General features: G+C 46.2%; 1 protein-coding gene across 12 annotated transcripts in view; it reads right to left on the bottom strand.

Moving 5' to 3' along the window:
- Positions 1–425: 425 nt before the first annotated feature.
- Set2 (SET domain containing 2) overlaps positions 426–25,385 on the bottom strand; it is a 91,312-nt gene continuing 66,352 nt past the window's right edge. For 5 of the 12 annotated variants that reach the window (XM_089545359.1, XM_089545347.1, XM_089545348.1 and 2 more), the window contains 16 exons: positions 25,050–25,175; positions 24,224–24,334; positions 23,911–24,131; positions 20,755–20,950; positions 19,761–19,944; positions 19,047–19,173; positions 18,128–18,372; positions 15,864–16,091; positions 13,854–14,029; positions 11,833–12,216; positions 10,663–10,875; positions 8,229–8,392; positions 6,945–7,026; positions 4,485–4,526; positions 3,536–3,715; positions 426–2,196 (listed from right to left, as the gene is read on the bottom strand). In XM_089545359.1, the coding sequence (XP_089401485.1) occupies positions 2,029–2,196; positions 3,536–3,715; positions 4,485–4,526; positions 6,945–7,026; positions 8,229–8,392; positions 10,663–10,875; positions 11,833–12,216; positions 13,854–14,029; positions 15,864–16,091; positions 18,128–18,372; positions 19,047–19,173; positions 19,761–19,944; positions 20,755–20,950; positions 23,911–24,131; positions 24,224–24,334; positions 25,050–25,175 (2,847 nt within the window). In that variant the 3' untranslated portion in view covers positions 426–2,028. The remainder of the gene's footprint in view (positions 2,197–3,535; positions 3,716–4,484; positions 4,527–6,944; positions 7,027–8,228; positions 8,393–10,662; positions 10,876–11,832; positions 12,217–13,853; positions 14,030–15,863; positions 16,092–18,127; positions 18,373–19,046; positions 19,174–19,760; positions 19,945–20,754; positions 20,951–23,910; positions 24,132–24,223; positions 24,335–25,049; positions 25,176–25,385) is intronic. The other 7 variants (XM_089545351.1, XM_089545352.1, XM_089545350.1 and 4 more) reach the window with 7 other exon arrangements.

The raw sequence follows: 25,385 nt of genomic DNA, 5'->3' as shown, positions 1-25,385 counted from the left end.
ACACCAAATTTAGCAGAATCTCGCACACAAAAGGCCCAAGTTAGCAGCCTTGACCATCCTTAGAAGATTCCATGATCATCTTCAAATGTTTGCAAGCATTTGCCGCCGCGGTGGCTCAGTGGTTATGGTGCTCGGCTGCTAACCCGAAAGACACGGGTTCGAACCCGGCCGCGGCGGTTGAATTTCTTTGGAGGAGAAATTCTAGAGGCCCGTGTACTGTGCGATGTCAGTGCACGTTAAAGAACCCCATGTGGTCGAAATTTCCGGAGCCCTCCACTACGGCGTCTCTCATAGCCTTAGTCGCTTTGGGACGTTAAACTCCATAAACCAAACCAAACCATTTTACATGCTATACAGGCAGAAAACCTTGCCATATGCGGTAGGTACAATAATATAGTGCAAGTTTCCATAAAACTTCACTGGAGCAAGGCTGCATTCCAAAGTTTATTGCAGACAAACAAGCTAGGCGAGCTGACCTTGCAGGTCACTTGGCAAAGCCATGTGTAGTACCTGCCAAGGCACAGCTGTGAAGGATATCGCCTTACACCAGTGGTATGAAAATGTATGTTTATTACAAATATTCGGAAGCATCTAAATGTGTGCGGCCTGTGCATCTATACGTATATACGCGACTGACTATTTACAATGCCCGTCAGAACCGGAGGCTTCATCACAATTTCATTGTCCTCTCCCAGCACAAAGATGGAAATGTTTTGGTTTTTCATGTTGGCATTTCCACAATGAGCAGCAAAATTACAAGCCGTACACCACTGCCAGAGAGAAGAATAACGGCAAGTGATGAGATGTAGGCGTCACGCATGGTCAATGAAGTTACTGGGTGCCACATTCACTGCCGATAAATAAGGGGAAAAAAAAAAAAAAACAAGTGAACAACAGTTTATGTACAGCAGTAAAAAACAAAAACAAAAAAGAAAAACAAGGAACAGCTTGGAGCATGCAAGACCGGGTGCTGCATAAATCGAAATAGTGCCAGCTATACAGAAAAAGAGCACATTCTCAGCAATCTCCAGAGTAAAATGAACTACTTACAAGATGACTTTTCAATCCATTTCCAAAATACTCAACATTTTTACCCCCTCATGACAGAGAACAGCCATGATAATGCATGTTGTTACATATGGTCAAGAATCACAAGGCAAAAAATGCTCTATGTGTAACACAATGAAATGTGTGAGCACTCTGCATGAACGTACCAAACTCATTGCAGCTTCAAAAAATAAGCGGGAAGGGGGCAATGTGTGCACCTTGAGTCTAAGCCGGTTCAAGCAGCAGCAATTGAAAATAAGAAAAAAAAAAGGCTAAAATTATGGACAAAAGTCACACATGAGACTGTTCAACAATGCCGTGGAACAAGAAACAACCAAGGGCCTCATTTTCCACCTCCCGAGAAAAGGGAAAGGAAGGGCTCGCTCTTGAATGCATATGAGGATGGCTTAGAGACACTGCTTTCCACTCCGATGAGCGTAAGAGCGGAGAGGTTCATCTCCCCGGAGCACTGGTCACACATGCCCACAGACCGCAAATCTGTCTCCTCAGCTATGCTAGCAGGTCACAGAACCTGCATCTACTGTCGGCTAATCCAAAGCCTTCTGGCAACCACAACAGAGAGGCAGCAGGAGGGACACTAGCAAGTCTGTGGGGGCCAGCGCAGGTGTGGCTCATGCAGCACTTGTCTGGTGGCACTGCAGAGTCATCTGAATGTGCACTCCCCCTCACCGGCGATAAGGCAGAACTACGAGGTAGGCACCACGGCACGCAGCTGGTGAACGGTGCACACTAGCCCACTGGTCCGCCGAGCAATTTGTGACAATGGCACGTGCACGTCGTTTCGCTGACGTGAAGCTCTCATCCCCTAGGGTGGTGGTGCTGCCTGGCAGTCTAGTGGTCCCTAAAATACTAGGCCTGGCAATGGTGGTGCTGTGCCGATGACAACTGGCAGCGTTCTCGGTGTCCAGCCAGCCTTGGGTCGTCGCTTGTGGATTGCAGCTGTCGAGCTGCTCGATCACGCTACTCATCCTTTGGGGAGACAGCCTTGTCCTTCCGGTAGACGGGTCCGTACTTGGCCATGTATTTCTGGATGAACTCTTTTGCCTTGTGCTTCACATTTTCGTTGCACTCCAGGTCTTCTACATTCTTGCAGTGCTTCAGCTCTTTGGCCATCACGAAGTGCGTCAGCTGGACAGAGAAAACAACCATCACTGCAGCTGTGTGCAAGCCCTTTAAGAGCAGAGCTGTAGGCGAGTTGGTAAGGCATGCTGGTGAGATGTGTAAAGTGCAGGGACATTTTCTAAGATAACACAGAAAGAAAGGTGCAACCATAAACTGAAGAACTAGCACTTATCCAGTCCAGTCTCTGTGCAGTGTTGTAGCACCCCACATCTACAACCATAACCAGTGTGACTTGCCCCAGCTACGTGATAGCAATGACACACAAAAAGGAGTGGGTCAGTTTAAACTCGCACTGCCGAACATAACACACTTCAGCACACCATTCAAACAATGGTGTTACTACAATATGCCTTTTGCAATGCTGAATCACGAAGCATATCTTCATGTGACGATCTATTCCAAATAATTAAACTCTACAGTACATAACGGCTGAAATTCTTTCAATGCAGTAATGCAAAAACAAAACTTTGCATCTGTACAGATGATAGACTTGGGCCTTCACATGATGTCAATGGTGTGAACAACAAAGTAGCAATGTTAGAACAGATGGTTAACGGGCAACTGCACTGTCTTTTCGAACATTTTGAGTCGGTGGTTGCATTACATTACTGTTCAGAGTCCCCTCTATTCATTACCAACTGACTGAATGGCTGGAATGGCAATCGAGGATGCTTACGCCATCTATGAGATGTCTGAAATTTCTGAATACAAGCCTGAAAAGTCTTTCCGCAAATTGGGAGCAGGTGTCAAGGTGTGGATAGTGTTCGTGATGTTACAAGAACAGTGTTGCCTGAAGAAATGCCCCGAACTGAGATCATGTAATGACACAAACTTCAATTAATTTGTGCAGTAGTGAAATTCCATATGGCTACCAATCTTGGTGTAGATTATCAGAGGGCAGCCTGCAGTAAGAGCTCTGCAAGAGTATTCCGGCAAGAAACAACACAATTTTCCCATTCTTGCCATCTTAAGATCTCATTTATTCGGCCTTCAAGGAACCAGAAATAATATTCAAATGATCTGAAAGTCCGAAATATCGAATAACAGCGACTCGCCAAGCAACACCTGTAACTGCGTGACTGGCCGATACGCGCACCTGATGGCAGCCGAGGGACAGCGCGAAGTTAAAGCGAAACTGAAACTATGCGGCTGAGCTTAATTTCGGCCATGGGGGACTTTCGATCTTCGTCGCGCCTGCCATAGCGCGCACGCCTCAGGTGTGCGGATACCACTGTTTCATGCAGTTCAGGTTCGGGTTGGTCTATTTGGATAACCGCTGGCTGTGTGCGAGCCTTATATTGATGCGACCATCCTCTCTCCCCCTCTCATCTCCGTGCAAGTTTACCTTGCGGGCAAGATGCTTGAAGTCTTCCGTGCTTTGAATTCGCCCCAGCTTGCAGTCCGGCTTGCGGAAGGGGTTCAGGCAGTGCACTATGTGTGAGGAGATCTTGGAGCGGAACAGCTCCTTGATCTTCTTGGCCACTTCCGAGGTGTCTGCAGCCACTGTCACGGCTTTTTTCTTGCTCTGGAGACAACACACAGATTCAGTCACCATTCAATTCAGCAAAGGTTTTGTGCTTGAAATAAACCCCACAAGGACATGCTCTACATTGCAGTGCATTTAAAAGCTTCAAGAAGGAGTTTTCTAGTTAAACTGCCTAAATGTAATACACAGGGTTTTTACTAAGCCATCAACAATTTGTAGCTGATTTACAGTCAAATTTAGTTCATGGCAAGTCCGCAAGGCGGTAGCACAAAACCAGTGCCCACGTGTTTTATCGTAGTGTGCACATACAGGAAGAAAAGAAGCTCAGAAATTGTACAGACATGCAAGCACCCACTTCCAAAGCATGTTAACGATGCACGACTGCTAACCAGGCTGCTAAAATGTATGCTTCACATTCCATGTTGCCAATGAAGTGACAGAAGTAACGGCAAGGGAATGTGATGAACAACAGCACTTTCCTGGTCACCTTCTCGCTCACTAGCTGTGGGGCAATTCTGATTTTAATGGTAGTCCAGTTGGCATCTAACATTCATCTGTAGGCTCTTAGTTAAGCGTACCCAGTGCGTGCGGCCGACGATAGGTTCGAGTAATGCTTGACGAATGCAAAACCAGATTCACCAATGATAAGTACACTTTTAAACCCAACTCCAAACCGTGAGCTTGTGAGAGAAACTACAGCCAGCCACCACAACAGATGCCAGTTGTTCCGAAAAAAAAAAAAAAGAAAAAAAAGAAAGCATGTCATGCATGAGCGTTCACTAGAGTAGTGCGTGCGCTAGATACTGACCGATGATTTCTTCGACCTTCTGCTGCCTACCGTGCTGTTCACCTGATGGGCAATGCACATGCAGAAGGGAAAAAGCAAGAGCCATCAGAAAAACAAACAAAACTGCACAGTAAAACAAGTAAAAATAAAAATAAAGGAGAAAAACAAAGGGGGGTACACCATGGGCAAAAACCAAGGCCAACACCAAAAACCAATCAAGAGCCTGCTACCAGATGCTGCAGGCGTGCAGTAAGCATGCACCTGTTCACCCATGCAGGTGGGCATCTTGACAAAACAAAACTGCCTTGAGGACCTCCCCAAAATAAATAAATAAATAAAAAGTGCAAAGGTGGGATAAGAATTGTTTTCAACTCGTAAGAAGACTACACTGCTAAAAACAGTTTTTCATTCCCAAACTCATTTTACACCTGCCAGGTGGGCGAATGTGGTGCTACAGCGACCACTAAATCTGCCCACCCGGAAGGCATAAAATCACTGTAAGCTGTCATATGGGCAGGTTTACTACCTCTCACTGCAACACTGATCCAGCAGTGTTTGGCAGACACTACTTGCTGGCACATTCTTTGCTCAAATACTAATAAAAAATACAATTGAAAAAGGATACGACATTATTCAAAAACAAGTGCGATGAAATGTTTTCTTGAGATGAGATTTTATAGCCGCCCTAATTTGAACAACACGCGCCGCAGCTTTGCTTGCCTGGGCCTAGCATCCACTTCCAGCCTGTTTCAGCTTGCAGCATTTTATTACGTCAGTAAGAGTTCTTACTCATTCAATGAGACCTAATAAAGAGCATCTTTATCCTCAAACGACTTGCTCCTGAAACAATTTAGCTAGTTTCCACAAAAACTAAATGGTTTGTAAACAAATAGACTTCTCTGACTGCCACCACTAATGCACATGTTACTACATCAGTTAAGTCAAAATGTTTTTCAAGTCACACAATAGACTGTTGCAGCTTATCTTAAAAGGCCTAACGAAATTCAGATATCTCGAAATTTTGCACGGGAAAACTCAGAAAAAACAGCCATCAGCTAGCAGTGTGCTTTAGCAGATAATGCCACAAATGGTGCTCTACACAAACAGGCAACCCTGTGCTAATGCATCGCAATGTGCCCCTTCATTACTTGCCGCGATTCAAAACCGCACTATTTCCACCTCCCATCTTTGAAAATGTGCTGCATGAGGACATAACCAGTTTCCCAGGGAATAAAACCAGAGACCAAGTCGGAGGACACGCGGAAAGAGGTGGGCACCTCTCATTACCCCAAACTTTCATTCCCCTACGGGTAGCGGCGCAAAGAAGGCAATGGTGGACACTGCTGTTGTTGCTTTCTCAACGTCACTCTCTGTGTGGGCCGTGTTTCTTGTGCTGCCATGCCATCCTAGCCACGAGTCCTTTTACTTAAGGGGGGACACTGGTCTTGAAAAGAAAATTTTATTAATTTAGTCATAGTTATGAAATTTTCAGGGCACATGTACTTTTGTGCGCTGATTCTAGATATGACATTTAATTTCATGTAAAACAATTCCTTGGGCACTTATGCACTTTTTATGCAAGTATTTTGCGGAGAGTTCTGAAGAAAATTTTCTGCAGGAAACTCGCTGAACTGTATGCCATTGGATTCTCTTGACACCAAGGAATACAATAAGGGTGAAATTATCATCCTGGTTCTCATAGAACTTGAGTTATAGGGTACTGAAGCTGCCACTTCACACACAGGAATACACACTTTCCTTCTCATTTCTGAAGCGACAACTTCAAAACTCTATAACTTAAGTTCTATGATAGGCAGGAAGACAATTTCACCCTTATTGTATTCCTTGGTGTCAAGAGAACTCAATGGCATACATTTCAGCGAATTTCCCGCAGCAAATTTTCTTCAAAACTCTCCGCAAAATACTAGCATAAAATGTGCATAAGTGCTCAAGGAATTGTTTTACATGAAATTAAAGGACATATTTAGAATCAGCACACAAAAATACACATTCCCTGAAGATTTCGTAACTGTGACTTCATTAATAAAAATTTTTTTTTTTCAAGACAAGTGTCCCCCCCTTAACTAAACACTCAGCTTCTGTACAAGGACTTTTGTTTCAAAGTACAGCTAAATAGAAGGTTTACATTTTCCCAATGCACAATGAACATACTAAAAATTTAGGCACTTTGCTAACCTCAGAACTTCGTTCACCTTGAAAATCTCCCTTTTCAAGAATTCCAAGTTAACAAAGCTTTACTGCAATTCCAAAGGACACTTCCTTTTCCTATCCTGCGAGAGGAAGATGAAGTAATGCTACGTGATACCACCTGGGTGCCCACTACTGCAGAACCTTTCTATTAGGATGATGACTGATCCAAAGAAGGTTCTTTTTCAAAAGAAGGTATACAACACTGCAATATTTTCATTAGGCTCTGCGTCTGGTGTTTCCCAGATGAACACACACAAAAAAGGCACAAACCTTAGGCTCGTCATAGGTTGGTGTTTCCAGGTCCATGTCCTGGTCATTTTCATCCCACGCCGGAGGGTCCCATTGAGTTTCCCTGGAAAAGCAAAGATTGCAAACAAGGCGCCAACCTGAGTGAGCATGTGCTTATAAATGGATAATGTGCACAGCAGGAAGAGAAATTCTGCAACCAAGATGCCAGTGGCACATAAAGAATGGTAATAAGCTATCATAGATTATGCATATTTCAATAACCAGCAGACGGAAAAACCCTTTTTGGTTAGGCTTTGGCATTGTTTGCTGTGATATGTGAATAGACACAAAGCTGCATCATCAGCATGAATATTTCCTTGCATGTGGCTTGACAAATTTTTGCAGAGTACAGTGGACCCTCTTTAAATGGAACCTCAAGGGACCAGAAAAATATGTTCCATTTATCAGCAGTTGCATTTACAGAGACAATGAGTAGAATGACACATTATGAGCACAAACTTGATAAAAAAGGAAGGCAAAAATTTTCAATTGTGTAGCCACTCTTCCACTTGCGAAATAGTAGAAGCAGCTACTTCCACCTGCAGAAAGTTCTGAACCATGCTGTCGGTGCATTTGCACTGCTGCTTCTGCCTGTACTAGAAAAAGGAAAGCCAGAGAAAAACCCAAAACAGAAACCAGATAACAATAACGTGTACCATGATGGCATTGAGCTTTCACTAGTACTGTAGTTGCCCGATTATTACATCCGTTTCCCTTTTTTTTTTATATATATGTGAAGGCCGGAGGGACGGGAAATAGTGCTGAGGCACTGTGTTTTCGCGGTTCCAGGCAGAGTCCAGTGCGTGGGACAATGCGACCGTGCCCCCCCTCCCGAATTACCATGCCAATTTGGGTGCGCAGCCCTTGCACGAGTATATACGGCACTTGAAAAATAAAGAAGCCTGAAAGAAAAACTAATGTGCCAATGGCTTCACAGAGGACTGCGGAGGAATGCAATCATGTTAATGGTCTCCATCTCCATGAATGGTCTCCATGCTGTAGCCTAGAATCGTTTCACAGGCATTTAAGTGTCAGTACACAGGCATTTTTGCATCCTGCCCTCCATCAGTAAGGCAACCCTGCACTGCCCATGAACATAACCTAAAATCACACATATAGCTGCAGTAACATCTACAGATACCCCCCCCCCCAAAGAGGGGCACGGAGGGAGGCCTTGCCCCTTATACAAAAAAAAAAAAAAAAAGCAAAAAAGCAAAAAAGTACAAGAGCATAGGTTCAAATGAGAGTCTGCCAGTGCCAGCTTACCTGGTCTGAGCGTGGTAGTAGTACACGTTGCCCTCTTCATCCTTTGCTGTCTTCCAGTGTGGAGGCAGACGGCCAGTCTTCTTGTTGGGGGCCCGTGCCTGCGGTGGGGGGCTGCCCATGTGCCCAGACGGTGCTTCCATGCTCTGCACTGGCACCACCGACTGCTGGGAAAAGGAGCAAAGGCAAAGATGCAGCCATTATGACACGACCCTCCACCACCACACAGTAGGGTCATTTCTTTAATCTACACCAGCTACACCAGTGTAGCGAAGCTTCATTGGAGGTATTGGACATTTGCTACACTGGTGTAGCTGGTGTAGATTAAAGAAATGGCCTTAGTGACTGCCCGGCTCTGTCTATAGACTCTTCATTGGAAGAAAAAAAAAAATACACTCGCTCACAAACACCACTATCAAAAAAAGCAGGAAAAAGTACAGAGAGAAGGGAAATCTCCCATATGCAAAGGTATAACAGCAGTGGTCAGGCAACTGGATAACGTCACATTAGAGAGAGAGGGAAAGAAAAAAAAAGACACAAAGAAAGAGATTGGTTTATGGTTTATGGAGAGTTAACGTCTCAAAGCGACTCAGGCTATGAGAGAAGCCATAGTAAGGGCTCTAGAAATTTCGACCACCTGGGGTTTTTTAACTTGCACTGACATTGCACAGTACATGGGCCTCTAGAATTTCGCCTCCATCGAAACTGAACCATCGCGGCCGGGATTGAACCCGCGTCTTTCGGGCCAGCAGCCAAGCGCCATAGCCACTGAGCCACCGTGGACAAAGAAAGAGAGATGAAGGCATTGAAAGTACGGCCTGAAGTGGAGGCGCCGAGATTGCAGCTGAGATTGAGAGGTTTCCTCTCTTGTAAAGCTATACTCAGAGTACCCAACTAAGGTGCCCACCATGTCATGTAACACTTTACTTGGGCCATTTGTGCCCTCGCGCAATTTGTGCCCTCGCGCAATTTGTGCCCTCGCGCAATTTGTGCCCTCGCGCAATTTGTGCCCTCGAGCAATTTGTGCACCCTTTATATTTAATCCGGATTTAGAGATTTATAGAAAAAAAACTTTTACTCTCATATTTTGCGCTCCCTGCTGTGCTGGGGAACTACATAATGTAGGTCTGGGGCAGGCAAGCTGAGGGGGATATGCGTCAACTTATATTTGGAGTCAACTGTTTTTTGCCCAGGAGGGTGCGCGAGTTGTCGGGTTGACTTACATGCGGCAATATACTGTATACAGTGCATGTTATGCCCTGTGTAGAGCTTTTTAGGAAGTGTTCGCAAAATCGCCAAGCAAATTGCACACCCCCCTTTTGAAGCCTCAATTTTAAGAAAAAAAAAGTGCACAAATAACGCAAATAAATGAGGCAAACCAAAGTGTGCTACATGACCACCGTCAAATCTCCGAAATGTTTAGAGATTTTTCTCGTTTCACATTATCACTGAACCTGTTCCTGAAGACATCACAATTAAATTAGCTTTGAAGAGCGTGTCCTAACATCCAGCATAGTCGAGACGGCTGAAAATGCAGCACTGGTAAAAGGAATGGACACAACTACTCTCATGTATCCCTTTTTGACTTCTCTGCAGACCAATTGTATAAGAGAACTAGCTAATGCTGATTTTATGTTAATGCTGCGCAATGAGGCACAACTGATTTTACTGGAGTTTCCTTGGTCTTATCCTTCCAAATTCTGTGTTGCTCATGTAGCAATACAGTTTCCTTAGTGTTGGGTCCAGATGCTTTCACATATTTATGTGGCTCAAGCCCATGGCTCACCGCTGTGTGAAGCAAAAGCTTCAGAGATGGCAAAGTAAAATGTCATGCAGGCCGCTTGAAAGCATGAAACATTGCAAAAGGGAAAAACAAATGGTGTGCTACAGTACAGCTAAATAAAATCAACACTCGAGAAATGCCGGCCCAGGCTGCATATGCATGCTTTGAGCAAATGCCCTTGAAAGCAGATGCTGAGCAAATATTCCATCGAGTACTTGCTTCTGTTCTCCCATGACAAAGCCTGCCAGCAAAAGCTGCAAATTCGCATAAGTCATCACATACATGCAGTATACAACATGCTGTGCTACTGTATACATTATATGCATCAGCCCAGGACAGTTCACTGCTTAAAATGCTTCTGATATCGAAAACATCATCTGACAAGCACTACCCAGGTTCCATTCAAAGAGGTTTTCCACACTGCAAGACAAACTTTAAATTTGGTCGAGGAATTTGTGGAATCTTAAAAAAAAAAAAATTTTCTGCCCAGGTTTAGAGATTCTCAAAACTTGAAACTTGCACCAAGAAGTCAGGAAAGGTGCCAGGCTGCATAAAAATACAGACAGAAACGGCCACAAAGGATCAACAACGGCTTCAATCTTACGGCATTTAATATACAAACCCATACGAGCGTCTGAGGAGCAAGAGGCTCACCTGTGGCTGTTCCCCAGGCATGGCCTGTGCGACGGGTGGCAGGAAGTAGACCTGGGGATGCATGCCCTGCACTGGGCCCGGAGGAGCAGGAGTGGGTCCGTAGCCAGGGCCATACCCAGGGGCCACCGGCTGCGCATTGGGCGGGTACACAGCACCTGCTGGTGCCCCAGCAGCGGGTGCCACCACCGCATAGGGCACAGGCACCGGGGCCTGCTGCAATGAGACACAGATGCAGGCAATGCTACACGGATCGCTCCCAGAAGCATTGCATTACAAAGAAACAAACAGTACGGCAATCAATCATCAAAGGGAAAGGTTGTTAGGACAATGTGGCGGTACATGGTCTAGTTCTGGGTGATGCCACGAGAGGGCGCTAGTGGGTCGCCAAGTCATCATCATCATCAGGTTGAGCAGCGGCAGGATGGAGGGAGACGAGTGCAATAAAGGTTGCTGGCGTGAGAGCCCGTGTGTTTTGGAGTTAGTGCGACTGCGTCATCGCCGAAGCGTGACAAGGTAATGTTCCTGCACTCCGGCATTGATGCACCATGTCCTAATCCCCCAGTGAACAAGGCTAGAAGAGTGATTTGGAAGTCTCGCATTTTTATGGAAGCAGCATTCTTTCTGCAGTGGCTGAACTCTGCCATCTTTGCCACCTGTGTGTACCAGTGCAATTGCAATTAGCAGTCACTGAGCACATGGTTCAAGGCAGAGATATAATTATTAAAAAGACCCTGCCTAATGACTTTAGTACCACAGCACAGGGGGCAACACAGATGAAGGAAAACAATGAGCTGCGCCACATACAGTGGCTGCTGTGAAACAACTTCCTCTGCCCTGTTATAACTATCGACACAGTTGTGGCTCACTTTTGTCATAAGTATTGTTACTTGCTTCTGGCTATCTCCATGTCCTGCAACTGCCACAAAATGTTATCTGATGAAGCAAAGACTTATGCAGCTCGAGTATCATTACAGTTATGCCCTAACGATGCTGCAGGCACAGTTTATGTACTCTCAAGGCCAAGTTGGCACAATGTACTTCGTAATAATTTTTATCTTTATGAAATTTCACTCTGCAACTCGGCCAAAATGTATCCCACGACAAATACAGGAAAACCGCAGAAGAAGAAATAACCACAAAGCAGGAGAACCTCCTTGCTTGCTCCATTACCTGTACAGGGGTGTAGGCAGGGGGAGCAGCTGCAGCAGCAACAGGTGGAGGCAGCTGAGTGGGGGATGGCAGCACCGGTGGGGTGCCTACAGCTGCTTCGTAACTGGAGGGCGGCACAACTTCCAAGCTGGTGCCCACAGGTTCCCTGACCTCAAGCTGCTGAGCAGGCGACAGAAGCTCCATGGCCTCTTCTGTGCTGTCCAGGGTTGGTGAGGAAACTGGGTCCGGATTTTGCGGCGTCACCTCTCCAGAGTCCGGAGACAGGGGTGGAGGCAGAGGAATCTGCATGGGGTCTGTCAGGTAGGCGGCCTCAGGCGGCACAACAGCAGGACTGGGTGGCTTGTTGGTCACACTGCTGATGGCCGCTGCCAGAGCCTGGTAGTCCTGCTCAGGGAGAAAGGGAAGAAAGAAGCAACTAAGCAAATGGCTAAATGGATGCTGAATGAAAGCTAAGGCATATTAGGGCACAGGACTACGAAGTGTACTCTCTGAAGATTTTAGGTACAGAATGAAGCCTGTCTCTCTTCTTCATTAACTCTGAACACATGTGTTTTACAGCTACAGCTGTTAAGGCACACTTTCTGGTTCTGCACTGCCGGCTAACACGAGAAACAAATGAAGAGCAAAGGGGAGTGGCGCTCTCTTTGTGCAGCAGCATTAACTAGTGCTTGCACTGTTTGCTGTGTGCCATGGTCTCAAATTATATTCATTACAGCACACACCGAACCTCGCGTTATGCAACAGGCATGGTAAATGGCAGTCATTTTTGTTGTTGTTGTTGTTTTTGAAAGCCGCTCTCCTCCTCTTTATTTCATAAATGCAAGGCCGATAAACATACCAATGCACCCCTCCTTTTATGCCCCTCTGTCTTCTATTGCTGTAGCTGAGAGGTTTAAAGAGTGAAACTTTTCAGCCAAAGCTAATATCTTAGGCACTTAATATAGCTCCACACAAAACTTGATCACCTGTACGTAAAAAAATCAGGTAATTCGAAATTGCTCTTACAATCAGCTGCCCAAATAGCAGGTGAGGAGAATGGAGGGGGAGGGGGGTACTGTAAAAACGAAATAAGGTCGGACCAGAATACCGTATAAACACATCTAAGGGCCACATTTTTTTTTTCCATATTTGAGGGCCGATTTTCGGAGTGCAAAAACTGTGCACCGAAAAATTGTACGACAAAAGTACCGAAAGACACCTTTACCTTGAAACAAATGGGACCCAACCGGCCCCACAGTGATGACACTATTTTTTTATTTGCTTTTAAATGCTGTTCACATGCATGCCACAAGGTCATGAAGTGCGCGAGCGCTGTTCTCAGCTTGTTCTCAAACTTTTCAGGCAGTTTCTGGCAGACGGAACTCTGCTGCTGTAAAGCAATGCCCTTTTGCTTCATAAACTGCTGCAACCATGATAACGAGCCTTTGAATTGTGCCCTCATGAGTGCAGAGCCGTGGGCAATCTCAACAGCTTTCATGCGGATACACTTGGAAGACACAGGCAGCAATCTTGCACGCAGCTCTCGGACGAATCCCGCTGCAGTCCGTCCATGAAATGATGTTTTGTACTAATTTCTGAACACCGTAATGCAATGCATCTGGCTCCGGCAGTACTGAATGCTTTTCTTTTCGATGCTCCAAATCCGCGCTTTGCCACCAGGCTGTCATGTGCTTCCGTATATTCTATAGCTTTTTTCTTGAAAGCTATGGTGAACTGCCGTCGCTTCTGCTCATTTTGAGAAAAAAGGCAAAAAGCAGAAAACCAAGGCAGCTTTGCAATACGTGCAAAAAAAAAAAAAGCAAAATGGCGTTGCTATGTCGCACTGCTGACGACGACGATGTGATGGAGGCTGCTGACTTGAGTTGCCCGTATTTGCAAGACCCCTGTAGTTTTTCGACCAATGACTGGCATATAAGATTGTGGTAGACTTTTTTGCTGAGCGTTTTCATTCTTTTTTTTTTAATTCGACCTACATTCCTGTTTCTAAATTAAGGGAGAGAGGTGCAATGCCTGCAGCTTACAATGTTGGGAGGAAGGCCCTGGTGCTGAGGATGGGGCTCTTCAGTAGGCGGAGGAGCCATCACTGCTTGTTGTGGAGGCACCATTGGCCCTGGCACCACCATGTGGGGTCCCACCTCTGCTGGGGGCGGCGGCATGCCGGGGGCCACCACTGGCTGGGGCCCACCCAGCATGGCATCTGAAAAATCAACAAGCACGAGAATAGGCAAACAATGGGCCATTAAAAAAACAATCATGATCAAGCATAGAAGTAACAGGCCACTCGACATGCATTCATACTTCAAATCAGAGGAACAACACAGGCGGGATGCAGAAAGAGAACAGGCATATCCAAGGGCTAGCTACGTTCATGACTGCAGCTCACCGGAGAAAGAACAACACCAGTTAGATATGGTTTGCTCTTGACAAACCAAAATAGAAGAACACAAACTGACAAAGCTCACTGATGAGTACTGTCCCTCCTTGTCTGTCCTTTCTCCTTCTCTACCTTCCTTTCAGAATTTCTGCAGGCTGCATGGTGGCAGACTCATCAGTAGTGAAAGAGAAAAATAACTCACCACTGCAGCATTGTTCTAGACACTGGGTACATATTTTTACGTGTGCGCATGAATAGACAGTTGCTGGTGAATGCTGTGTGCCATTGTCTCCCATTCAAGCCATACACCCATTAGCCCACATCAACATTCTGACGCTCTCCGCATGTCTTCTGCAGCAGTGTTTTGTTCCTGGTTCCTCACTGACACTAGTCGCTATGTGGTTCCAAATTGCTCACAAGGAGGTGGTAACGTCTGTGCTACTGTGAGCCCATGACTGGAGTATACTGCACTTTATTGTGATTTCATCCCTGTCCTCAATCATGGCTAGCTTTTGTTCACAAATGCACACACACACACAAACAAAAAACATGCAAGCAAGCAAGGAACCAAAAATTATGGATCATGACCAGAAATCAATGGCTGTCAACATATTTTGAACAGATGCATTCTGTCAATAATCCTAATATAGAAGATGAACAGAAGTGAACCATACTAAATATTAATATCACTCATTAAGAACAAAAAGTTAATCACACTAAACAAGAGAGCATGACCATAATAAACCTCATTCAAGAGACAAAAGCAGCAACAATTACCGTATATTGCCGTGCATAAGTCGATGTTTTTTTCTTTAAATGTCCTTCCAAAGTTGGGGGGTCGACTTATAATCGAAGTCGACGTATATGCGGAGTCTTAAAGTCGGCCTATATGCGGGGTCAAAAGTAATTTCAACCAAGCCGCGGATAATATCACGCCCCGTGCGCTCTTAATTCCATAATAGTTGCCAGACACGGTGTGAAAGTGGATTTGCTTAAAAAAACTTGAATTTAATTGAGATATGCACCAAAGGTTTGTTTTAATACGATAGCAACTAGTTATCGCCAAACCGTGGGCGTTCCACAGAAAAACGGCCAAAGCTGGGCGGGCTGGCAATATTTAATACAAATGGGCGGCTACAAATCCAATCCAATCTAAAATAGACCACACGTGACCAGTCACATGAGCCGAGAAGCATTTTCGCGTGCTGCTGTGCAACGTTGTTCTGTGCCTTTCGCCATTTCTGCACGTCGCACCACGTGCAGACGACGAGTCAGAGATGCCTCGTGAACGAATAAATGTTTCTTTATGACTCGGCCTTCTGAAAAACTTTTTGGGCGAGCTAGGACCGCAGGGTGCGGCAGTGTCAACCTAAATTCGGAGTCTAACTTTTTTTTTTGCCCAAAGAGGGTGGCGAGTTGGGGAGTCGACTTATAATCGGCAATATACGGTAACAGAAACAAGGCTTCTTCTTTTTATTTTTTTTTCCTCAACAATTGAAGAGTCTCCAAGCACTTGTAGCAAGAATAGTGATTATTCTCAGTTGATCTGCACACTGGTGCTGTCCAAATCTAAAGTGCCTGCACTGTGCTACTTGAGGCTTCGCAGGTCAAGTCTCTGGCCCAAGGTGCAAGATGAGCACAGCAAAGGAGGACTCACTGTGCTGCAGGACGTATTCCTGTGGGGCGGGTGGCTGGGGGGCTGGGACAGGTGCCCCTGTCTGGGGATCGTAGTAAGCCACTGCAGGCTGAGGAGTCGGGGTCCCATACATGGCCGCACCTGTGGCCGGGTCATAGACATACATGGCCTGCTGCTGCTGCTGCAGTGGCGGCGGTGGTTGCCCCGGAACCATAGGAGCACCCATTGGCGCAGTGGGACAACCACCTGCTGCACAGAAAAAAAAAAAAAAAAAAGGAATGTAAGGAGTGCTCCGCCTTAGTACAGTACAGGCATGGTGGGACAACAATACAACACAAAATAGAAGATGCTCATCACAAGTGCGAGCATGAGCAGGCGGCCAGGTAATGCATACCAACGAGGCACTGATGTACCACTAGCACCTGGGGGAGTGGACTACAAGCACTGTTATCTGCCAAGGAAGCGAAAAAAAACTCTTCTAGGCGATATGTACTTTCGGGGACAAATGTGGTATACTCCACACAGCAGGAGCCGGAGCAACGAAAAACTGCGTTGCAACGCCATCTACAGGTAGCATCTGGGATCGAGACAGCCAATGAGTGACCTTTATTATAAGCAGGCATGTCGCTAGGCTCGTTTCAATGTTTCGTGCTCTAGCTCGCCAAAATGCCGCAGTTTTCCATTCCTCCAGCTCCCACCGCGCGGAGTATACCACTTTTGTACCCGACAGTACATGACTGCATACTGTCTTGATAAAAAGAAACGAGAACACTACACTCCTTTGTTCGCCTTTCTTTTCATAACGCTCGTATTTGGAATACAAAGACACTACAGTCATTCATTATTGTATCGTGGATGACTCTAGCATCTTTTTGTTAACACATGGGTACAGGCACGATGAAAAGAAATGCAAACAGTGGAGCATGTAGGCTTTGTGCTGTTCGCATTTCTTTATATCACCTCTGTAAATCATAGCAAACTTCTAGCATTTTCTGAAAGTATGCCACCACACCTAGCAGCCACACAAGTATGCCACACCTTGCAGGCGAATTTATCATCCTTCATATCCCAAATGGGGTGGCTTTTTTTGTGTCCAACAGCAAGCAAAGCAAATAATATTGCTCAATATAGTGAGCTTGGTAGCAGGTACTCCACCATTCTAATGTAGACAGATTTTGGCACAACTAATAGCATCAATTTCTCTTCAGAATCTATAGCGTGCGATGCCCTGGTACTATTACCATGTCACAACTTCCAACCATTGTGATGCTACGTACGAAAATTTTGTACATTCCTGCAAAAAATTCAGCCGTTGCTGTTTTAGGATAAAAAACCGTCAAATTGGCTTTACTCAGGGCTGGATATATTTACGAAGAAACATATTTGTTCTGAGCAGAAATAACAAGCGGAGCCTCAAAAGGATTAACACAACATCCGAGCAAGACTGGAGCACTTGCTTTGCAATAAATTCACCGTTCGAGGCATAGAAAGTAGGTGGGGGCACTTGCTGTTGGTTTCTGGAAGCCGCTCGCCTTCAGTATGTCACCTACCCTAAAAGCCACTTGGAACACTACTGCTCTGGACAGCAGTGTGTCTGCTGCATCATATTCCTTCTTCATGAAGGGATGCAACATGCTGATATGCATGAGCAAAAGTGGCACGCAGGTATGAGATGTGCAGTGTGTGTTGTGGGGATGCACTCGTCCCCTGTGGTTCGCTTCCCCGCAATGCACCCTTCTTAGTTGTGTTACTTTAACTAACAGGGGAGGGCGCTCGCATCGCAGCGACACCAGCGCCACGGATGGTGTGTTTGCTGCTCGCGCGCGGGGGATAGACAGGTCTCTCTTGCTCGGGACCGGGGAAGCGCGTGGACATTCACGCGCATGGCTCCGCTCTTCGCCGGCGGGCGACCTCGTGTGGAAACATGTTCCCGTCAGCTCATCCCGTCCAGCCTCGGAGCTTCCCTCTAGCCCTAGCGTGGGTGAACGTTCGCTTGTAACCGTGCTGGTGAGTCGGACGTCCTCGATTCCTCAGCGTATTTTGTTGCTAGCTGGCGTTATTGTTGTTGTAGCAATAAATGCCTTGTTTGTGTCAGCCAGTGTGTCGTTCCTTTGTTCCCGCAGAGCAAGGCCCGCCGTGGTCGGCGTGCGCTCGGTAGCGTACGCGACCACGGGGTGGGGTCCAGCGGTGTTGAACTGGGTCAGCTGCGGTTAAACTGGGAGAATGGATTTATCTCCTCAATTAAGCCCTACAGTGCGCATGGTAAGCAGCAAACTGGAGCTCACCCTGCACAGGCACCATTCCAGGCGGGCCCAGAAAGCCCTGTGGAGGGGGGGGCACCACAATGCTCTGCTGCACGGGAGCCGGAGGCACCATGAACTGCCGCCTCAGGGCCTCCTCCTGGTCCCTCTGCTGCACTTCGAGCGCAAACAGCTGTCGACGCTCTTCTTTGGTCATCCTGGGCGGAGTGGGCAGCAGCGTTCTGCAAAGGGCAACGCCCTCCCTGTTAGATCCAACTTGGGAAGGCCCACTGCAATGCATTTGGCAAGCAACGCAATTAGCAAGGCGCCCCTTTCCAGACTTGGACCACAACAAGGCTGGGATGATATTGGGGCCAACAGCTCAGATGTTGACAAAGCTTCCGACATATGTTTCAGCACTGAGAAAAGTGTCCCAACACTTGAATTTGGCTGCAGCAGCCACAAGTGTATACATGAAACAGAAAAAAAAAAATTTCCTTTCTATCCTTCCTTCAGTCGCAACAACAACAAGAACAACCTCCAATGCACGTAACTATAGTCGACATAGCCAAATTCTGTCGAGCAACAGCATCGGTAATCACTTTTTGGAGATTCTTAAATCTGACACGGCTATTAGTGTCCAATTGCAAGCATTTATGACACTAACAGTTAAAGAGTTAAAAAAAGTGCAGAACACATTCAATGCATTGAAATGCTAGGTATAGACAAATAAACTATATCAACCTTTATTAAAATGAGCTCTTGCTGAAAATGGACCATTAATGATGCGCACTTCTAATTTCTGTGCATTTAGTGCGATTCAGATACAAGACGGCATGATACATTTCAACACCACTATGGCAGCATGTTGTGAGCACCACCCTAGCACTAGCGAACAACTGCAGTCAAATGCCACCAGTACGCAGCTACAAGCCAGGCAATGGAGGCCAAAAGTGCAACTCACTTTCTAGGCTTGGAGTCACTGCCATTGCCAGAGCGCCGGTGGTCTGACGATCGATGGTAGGACTTCCTGTCATCTCTCCGCTCCGGCGAAGCAGAATACCGCCTCCGATCGGACGACCGTTCATGGTCTGCAGAAAGCATCAGCAATGGATGAGCTGAGCTAATGACATTTGCAGCATTCCACCGCAGAGTTAAATGCAGCGAGGCATACTGTTTGTACAACTAACGTCCAAGGCCAGTTTTATCCACTGCTTAGTGACAATCCACTGATGGCTTAGGTATCCCATACTATTCATCGTAGAAAAAAAGTTATATTGGAACCACTGTAAAAACCAAATGCTTGAAATGCCTGCAATATGTACAAGAGGTTATCCACACTCCATCCGCTTGTACAACACGAACAGACAACTGGGTTGCGAGGTATCGTTGCAACAGATTTGTTCCCACCTCCATCAGCCCTCTAAAATTTTTCGGCTGAAATTATGCGCAAAGCCACCACAGCTATGCCAAGCAGCACCAAACAGCCCATCGAGACCACTGCATGCACCACTAAACACCAATCTGACAAGAGGCTCAAGCTCCACATGTGCAAAGGCAAACGGCAGCTGGGTCTATCAAAACAATGATCAGTGATACCACTGCCCTCAAAGATATCAGCAGGCTGCAAAAACACACTGACAGGAGCAACTACACGTGCAGAACCTGAAATCCTCACCCCTGTCCCTGCGATCTCGGCTGCTGGATGATGGAGGGCTGCGCCGTCGAGATCCAGAGTCCCTGCTACTGAAAGATGATTCTCGGCTCTTCTGCTGACGATTGCGCTCTCGTTCTCGCCTGTCTGCCTCCCGCTCGTCTTCACGACGTTTCTGCTGCTCCAAGCGAGGGATCCGGAAGACTTCCTGCACACAATGTAGAGCTGGCACAGTCAGAAGGACAGTCTCGGGGAAGGAAAAAAAAAAGAAAAAAACGCCTGTGATGAAAAGCTGAGTTGCTTGAAGCACTTTGCAAGCTCCAGTGCTTGAATTTCCTCACACAGACTATGTCAGCTATATTAACAAATGCCAGCTTAAAACACAGTCATGATTTAAATACTATGGTAACAGTGAATCTCCCCACCCTCCTCTTATTACATAGAGATGGCGCCACGACAACTATGTCCTAATCAGAGGATAATATTAGCTGGCGAATATATGCCTGGTTTCCCTCCGAGTGCAAGTGCATTTTTGTCTCATTTCCTGCCAGAACGTGGCATCTGATCAAGGTGTAAGCCATGTTGATTGAGGTTTATGCGAAACTGAATAGAGCCAAGTAGTGGCACAGATTAAAAATGTTGCGTCACACTAATGGAAAATGGCTTATCCCAGCTACGCAGTTCAAGCTACTGCTGCTTTCTAAAATTTCTTGAGGTGCTTTTCACACTGAAATGTTCAGCCCTGCCAGAGTGGCTGCATACGCGAATACATTAAACTGCTTTGGCAATAAAAGCCACTTAAAGGATTATTTCAGCACAAAACAAGGTATTTAAAATTCAAGACACTACAGATATTACAAATATATATTACCAAACAAGACAAATTTTTACTGAGGGACAAGTACAAATTATTTACGTCTGGATAATCACGAGTTAACCGTGAAGACTTTTCTGTCTTCACAGTCAACAGGCGGCCCACAGGCATGCATGCCTGACATCAGGTAGTTGATTCACCAACCTTCAGTGAGCTCCAAGAGTCCAAGAGTGTGGATGCGAGGTCAGAGAGATCCTTGGCCATTTTACCGCCGCTCTCTTCCTTGGGGCCATCGCTGGGCGTCGAGTCCCCGTTCTCAACCAGGTTTGTAGAGTCCGGGGAACAGACCACAGACCCAGTCAATGAGCGCTGACCAGGCGCCGACGCTGGCGTTTGGCTACTGAACAAAAACAGAAAAAAAAAATAAAGAAAAACATGTACGCTTGATGCTGTGTCAAGCAGCATGTTTCCAGAGCTGTTAACTCTTTCCTTACCACGCCACTGTGCTTCGGTCACCGGTGATCGAAAAATTCGAAGCGCTACGGCAGCGCGACCGCGGCCGCTACGGACTTGCTGAGTCATTCGGTTTGTTGTTCACACATTAAACTTCAACTTCCTGTTTAGTTTATATTTTTGCCAAAAAGCGGCAATTTTTGAGACGCGCTTGAAGTTGGGTGTGCGGCGTCGGGCGCTCCGAACAAGCCGTCATCATCGGGAATGGCGCTCGCTCGAAAAAACCCCGTTCCACTCAATTCCGCTGCGTTTGCACCACATATTTTTGATGTATCGATTAGCACGGACCCTGACGACGATGCTGTATAGTCAGGTATTGTTTCGAAGCCCAAACTGGGGCAACGAGAGCCCAGAACGCTCGCCTGTGCGTTCAGATTCCTCGTTCCGGTCTGTTTGTGTGAACCGAAGCTCCTCATTGTAGCCGTTACGGTGATGTGGCGCCATCTAAGTTGTTCTCCAGAGACTACAGTTTCGGTTTCTGCGTAGAGAGCAATTTTCCCACGACGCGCGAATTTTTGAAACGCCCTTGAAGCGGAGGGTACGGCGCGGACGCTCCGTGCATGGCGTCGGGCGCGCAGACGGCGCGCGCTCGGAAAAACCTTGCTGCGCGCAATTCTACTGCGTTGACTGCAATTATTATCTATGCTACGAGTAGTAGAGTCTCTGGTGACGATGTTGCATTGTCGGATTTTGGTTCAGACGCTGTAACTGCGCAAACCGATCCCGGAACGTTGGCCTGATAGTATCGCTTTCTTTTTCCTGTCCGCTTGTGCGGGCGCATCTGGTTTGTTGTTCAGACGGTTAGTTCCATTTTCGGCCTAGTTCGTAATTTCCCCGCCAGTCGTGCATTTTTGAAGTGCCCTTGGAGCATAGGCTTATTGAGACATAATACGGGGTGAGGATGGCGTCGCGTCGAGGTCGGGCGCTTCGCGCCCTCGGAAGAGTCCCGCTGCACGTGATTCTCCAGCCTCTGCAGCTGATTTTCAAGATCCTCCGAGCAGCAGTGCCTCGGACGAAGATGTTGTAACGTCGGATTTCGATTCTGCAGCTACATCGCAGCTATACTTATCGCATACTATATATCGCAATATCACACCTATAGTTGTTGTGTTTTATATTTTTTTTTTAATTTTTGACGTAAATTAAATAAGTTTTGATTTGTATTTTTTTAACCACGCTTACCAAGCTTTCGTTTGGCGCATAACATTACACTTCCAATTTTTTTTTTGTTGGACTGCAAAAATCATATAAAGGGCACTCTCAAACGCGCCTTTTCAAGAGGCATGAAGAAAAAAAATTCTAGCTCGAAAACTATTCAAGTTATAATTTTCAAACTTTAATGCCATGTTTTAGAAAGAATTTGAATTGTTTTGTAGTTTCTAGAATTTTTTTAGTACAAGTGTTTGGAAAGTTATTCTCATATAAACACAAAACTTTTCTTCTTTTTTACTTTTTGTTGTGTTTACTGATTTTTTTTCACAGCATTTCAAGCAGAATATGTGTTCAAATAAATTTCATTATAAAGCGCATTCTATCTGAATTATTTTTATGCATTTTATATAATTTTATCTATCACACCTTTTCTAAAAAAAAATTTTGTCTGAGACATGTGAAAAATGGTCGTTTTTCCCGTGGTAAGGAAAGAGTTAAGATCATGAACACACTGGCTTGGCATCAAAGAGATGACAGACGATTAAATAAACCACAGAAATAGATACAAATGTACATTTTATGCCACAGATCACTACCCGATGTTTCCCTTCATATCGTGCCATTACTGCCACTCACTTTTCTCATAGCAATGTGCATAATTTTCTTTACCTCTTTCAACATACAGTACTATGTACCACGCCACAGATAGGCATCAGCTATTCTAGATGCATGACGGCACTGATGGGCTAACGACTGTCATCAACACTTCAGTTTTTGAACTCTGAGAAAAAAAAGGTTTCATTTCAAGCTCAGCTGACAGCAAATAGTTCAGCTTATACTTACAACAAACCTTACTTACACTGACCAACCATTCTTAGGCACTCCGAGAAATGACAGATTCCACAAGCCTCCAAATGTGTTAATTACAAACAGATAACTGGCTGCCTGTGGCTGAGACCTTCCTCTGTGAGGCCCTGAGGGAATTTGCCAGAAACTTTCCTGCCTCTGCCAACAGCCATTTCAAGGGTGCTCAAATAGCCTCACTCCTACTGATTAAAAGTGTAATAAGTGCTTTTCAAGCGCATGGCAGTGTTGTAGTGAAACACCAAGGGCATGATAAGAGGATAAAATGACTTAGTTCCAAGGCAAACGCACCTGTCGCCTAAAGTAAGCGCAATTTGCCATACCACTTTTGCCTATGGGCATCTAAGAGAGAAAGCTTGTCATTTCCATATAAGGAAGTGACACACACATCTTAAGTTTTCGCTAACTATGAGCTTCCATGGTAGAGCAAGAAAGAGTGGTTTAGTTGGTTTATGGGGTTTAACGTCCCAAAGCGACTAAGGCTATGAGAGACGCCGTAGCGGAGGGCTCCGGAAATTTCGACCACCTGGGGTTCTTTAACGTGCACTGACATCGCACAGTACACGGGCCTCTAGAATTTCTCCTCCAAAGAAATTCCACCGCCGCGGCCGGGATCGAACCCGCGTCTTTCGGGCCAGCAGCCGAGCACCATAGCCACTGAGCCACCGCGGTGGCGGTAGAGCAAGAAAGAGTGGTCTGTCACAAAGCGAGCTGCTCCAAAACGAATAAAAGAAACATGGCACAACTTTAGAAAGAACATATAGGTGGAGTTCCCTGCATGTCTTAAGAAACAGCATGCAGCAAGATCCAACTGCAAATGCGTACACTTACCCCGAGCTGTCGGAGCCATCGCTGTCGGCCTCCTCACCGGCCACCTTGGGCTGCTTCTCCGATGGGGGTGGGGTGTCAGACTCTGCGGCGGCCGCTGCAGCCCGACCAGAGCTGCCCTGCTCGGCCAGCTGAGAGGCCCAGCGGTGCACTACCGACATCACCTTGCTGTCCTTCACCATCGTCTTGTTGGGGATGGGCAGCTGGCGCAGCACCGTCAGGATCTGCCACAGAGACCACCACCACCGCTCAAGGGCCACACCAAGACGCACAACTGGCGGACACGTCCGACTGTATGACGGTACTAGCTGATTACCTCCGACTTCAGGGCAAGCTCGTTGTCGGGAATGTCTGCCATCCAACTCCACAGAAGAGAGAGGCCATGGTAATCCAGGAACAAGCGAAGGCAGGCTGTCTCCGTTGTGTTCTGTGCAAAGAGGTGTACGTTCCTCAGAAGAAGCAAATGGCAGCACTGCAATTTCAACCTGCTTCACAGAATAGATCGCACAGGCAATTTAGTGGTGTATATGTACGCATGTTGAAACCCTGGATAGCCTGCATAAGCCTACGGCGTTTCGGGACGCCGTCGACGGGACTTGGCTGTGCTTTTTCCTGCTGCTGCTGCCAAGTTCTTGGGGCGGCTGACTGGAGTCGTCCATCGGCATCTTCCTGTGTTCCTCTCCGCTCCTTACTACCTGGCTCTCTTCCGTCACTTCCTTCGACGCAATGCCAGCGACACATTGCAGTTCATCAACCCGTGTCCTTGCAGCCAGCAAGGCATTCCTGCTTCACCTGGGACGCTCCATATCCAGTGAACTCTTTCCTTTAATCTGTAGTGTTGTACGCCTGTTGAGTGTGTGTTCTTCTTGGAGTTTTTGTTTCTTATTGGCTCTTTTCCTTTAAATTATAAATACGGCTTCGTTTTGTTTTGTCTGATCTGTTTGTTTTCTTGTTCAAGCCTGCAGGCGACAGCATTCCCCTTCGGACAATAAGTCACAAGCGATTCATAATTTTCTATATCAACATTCTAAGAGAAAAAATTCGTAATAGGAAAGGGCATTTTAAAAGTAAGAGCTAAATGCTCCGGCACCGCTTAAATGCAACATACATGTTGATGGCGGAGGAAGCAAAAAACTACACACCCTGATGATGTTGAGGAGTCGTCGCCGAGTGTCGTTGTCCTCTCCTCGAACCATGAGTCGGGCAAGAAGGAGCGTATGTTCTCGGTTCTTCAATCCACCACTTAATTTTTCAATCTCTTCTTCCATCTGATAATGGGAAAAAAAAAGAAGAAAGAAGCATTTAGAGAAGACCTTCCGTAAAGAAGAACAAAAGGCAAAGGCACAAACAACAGAAGCAGCAGCTTGACTTTTTTTTTTCTGCATAAAAGGAGAATATTGCGATCTATTGCTGCAGTCATCCTTAATGTAGATGGCTGGTTGTCCAGCCGTCCACCTAATGATTTGCCTGACCACTCA

The sequence above is a fragment of the Amblyomma mixtum genome, chromosome 5 (assembly GCF_055824585.1).
Source record: "Amblyomma mixtum isolate Tamu chromosome 5, ASM5582458v1, whole genome shotgun sequence".
NCBI lineage: Eukaryota > Metazoa > Arthropoda > Arachnida > Ixodida > Ixodidae > Amblyomma > Amblyomma mixtum.
This window is presented reverse-complemented; position numbering and strand designations above follow the sequence as displayed.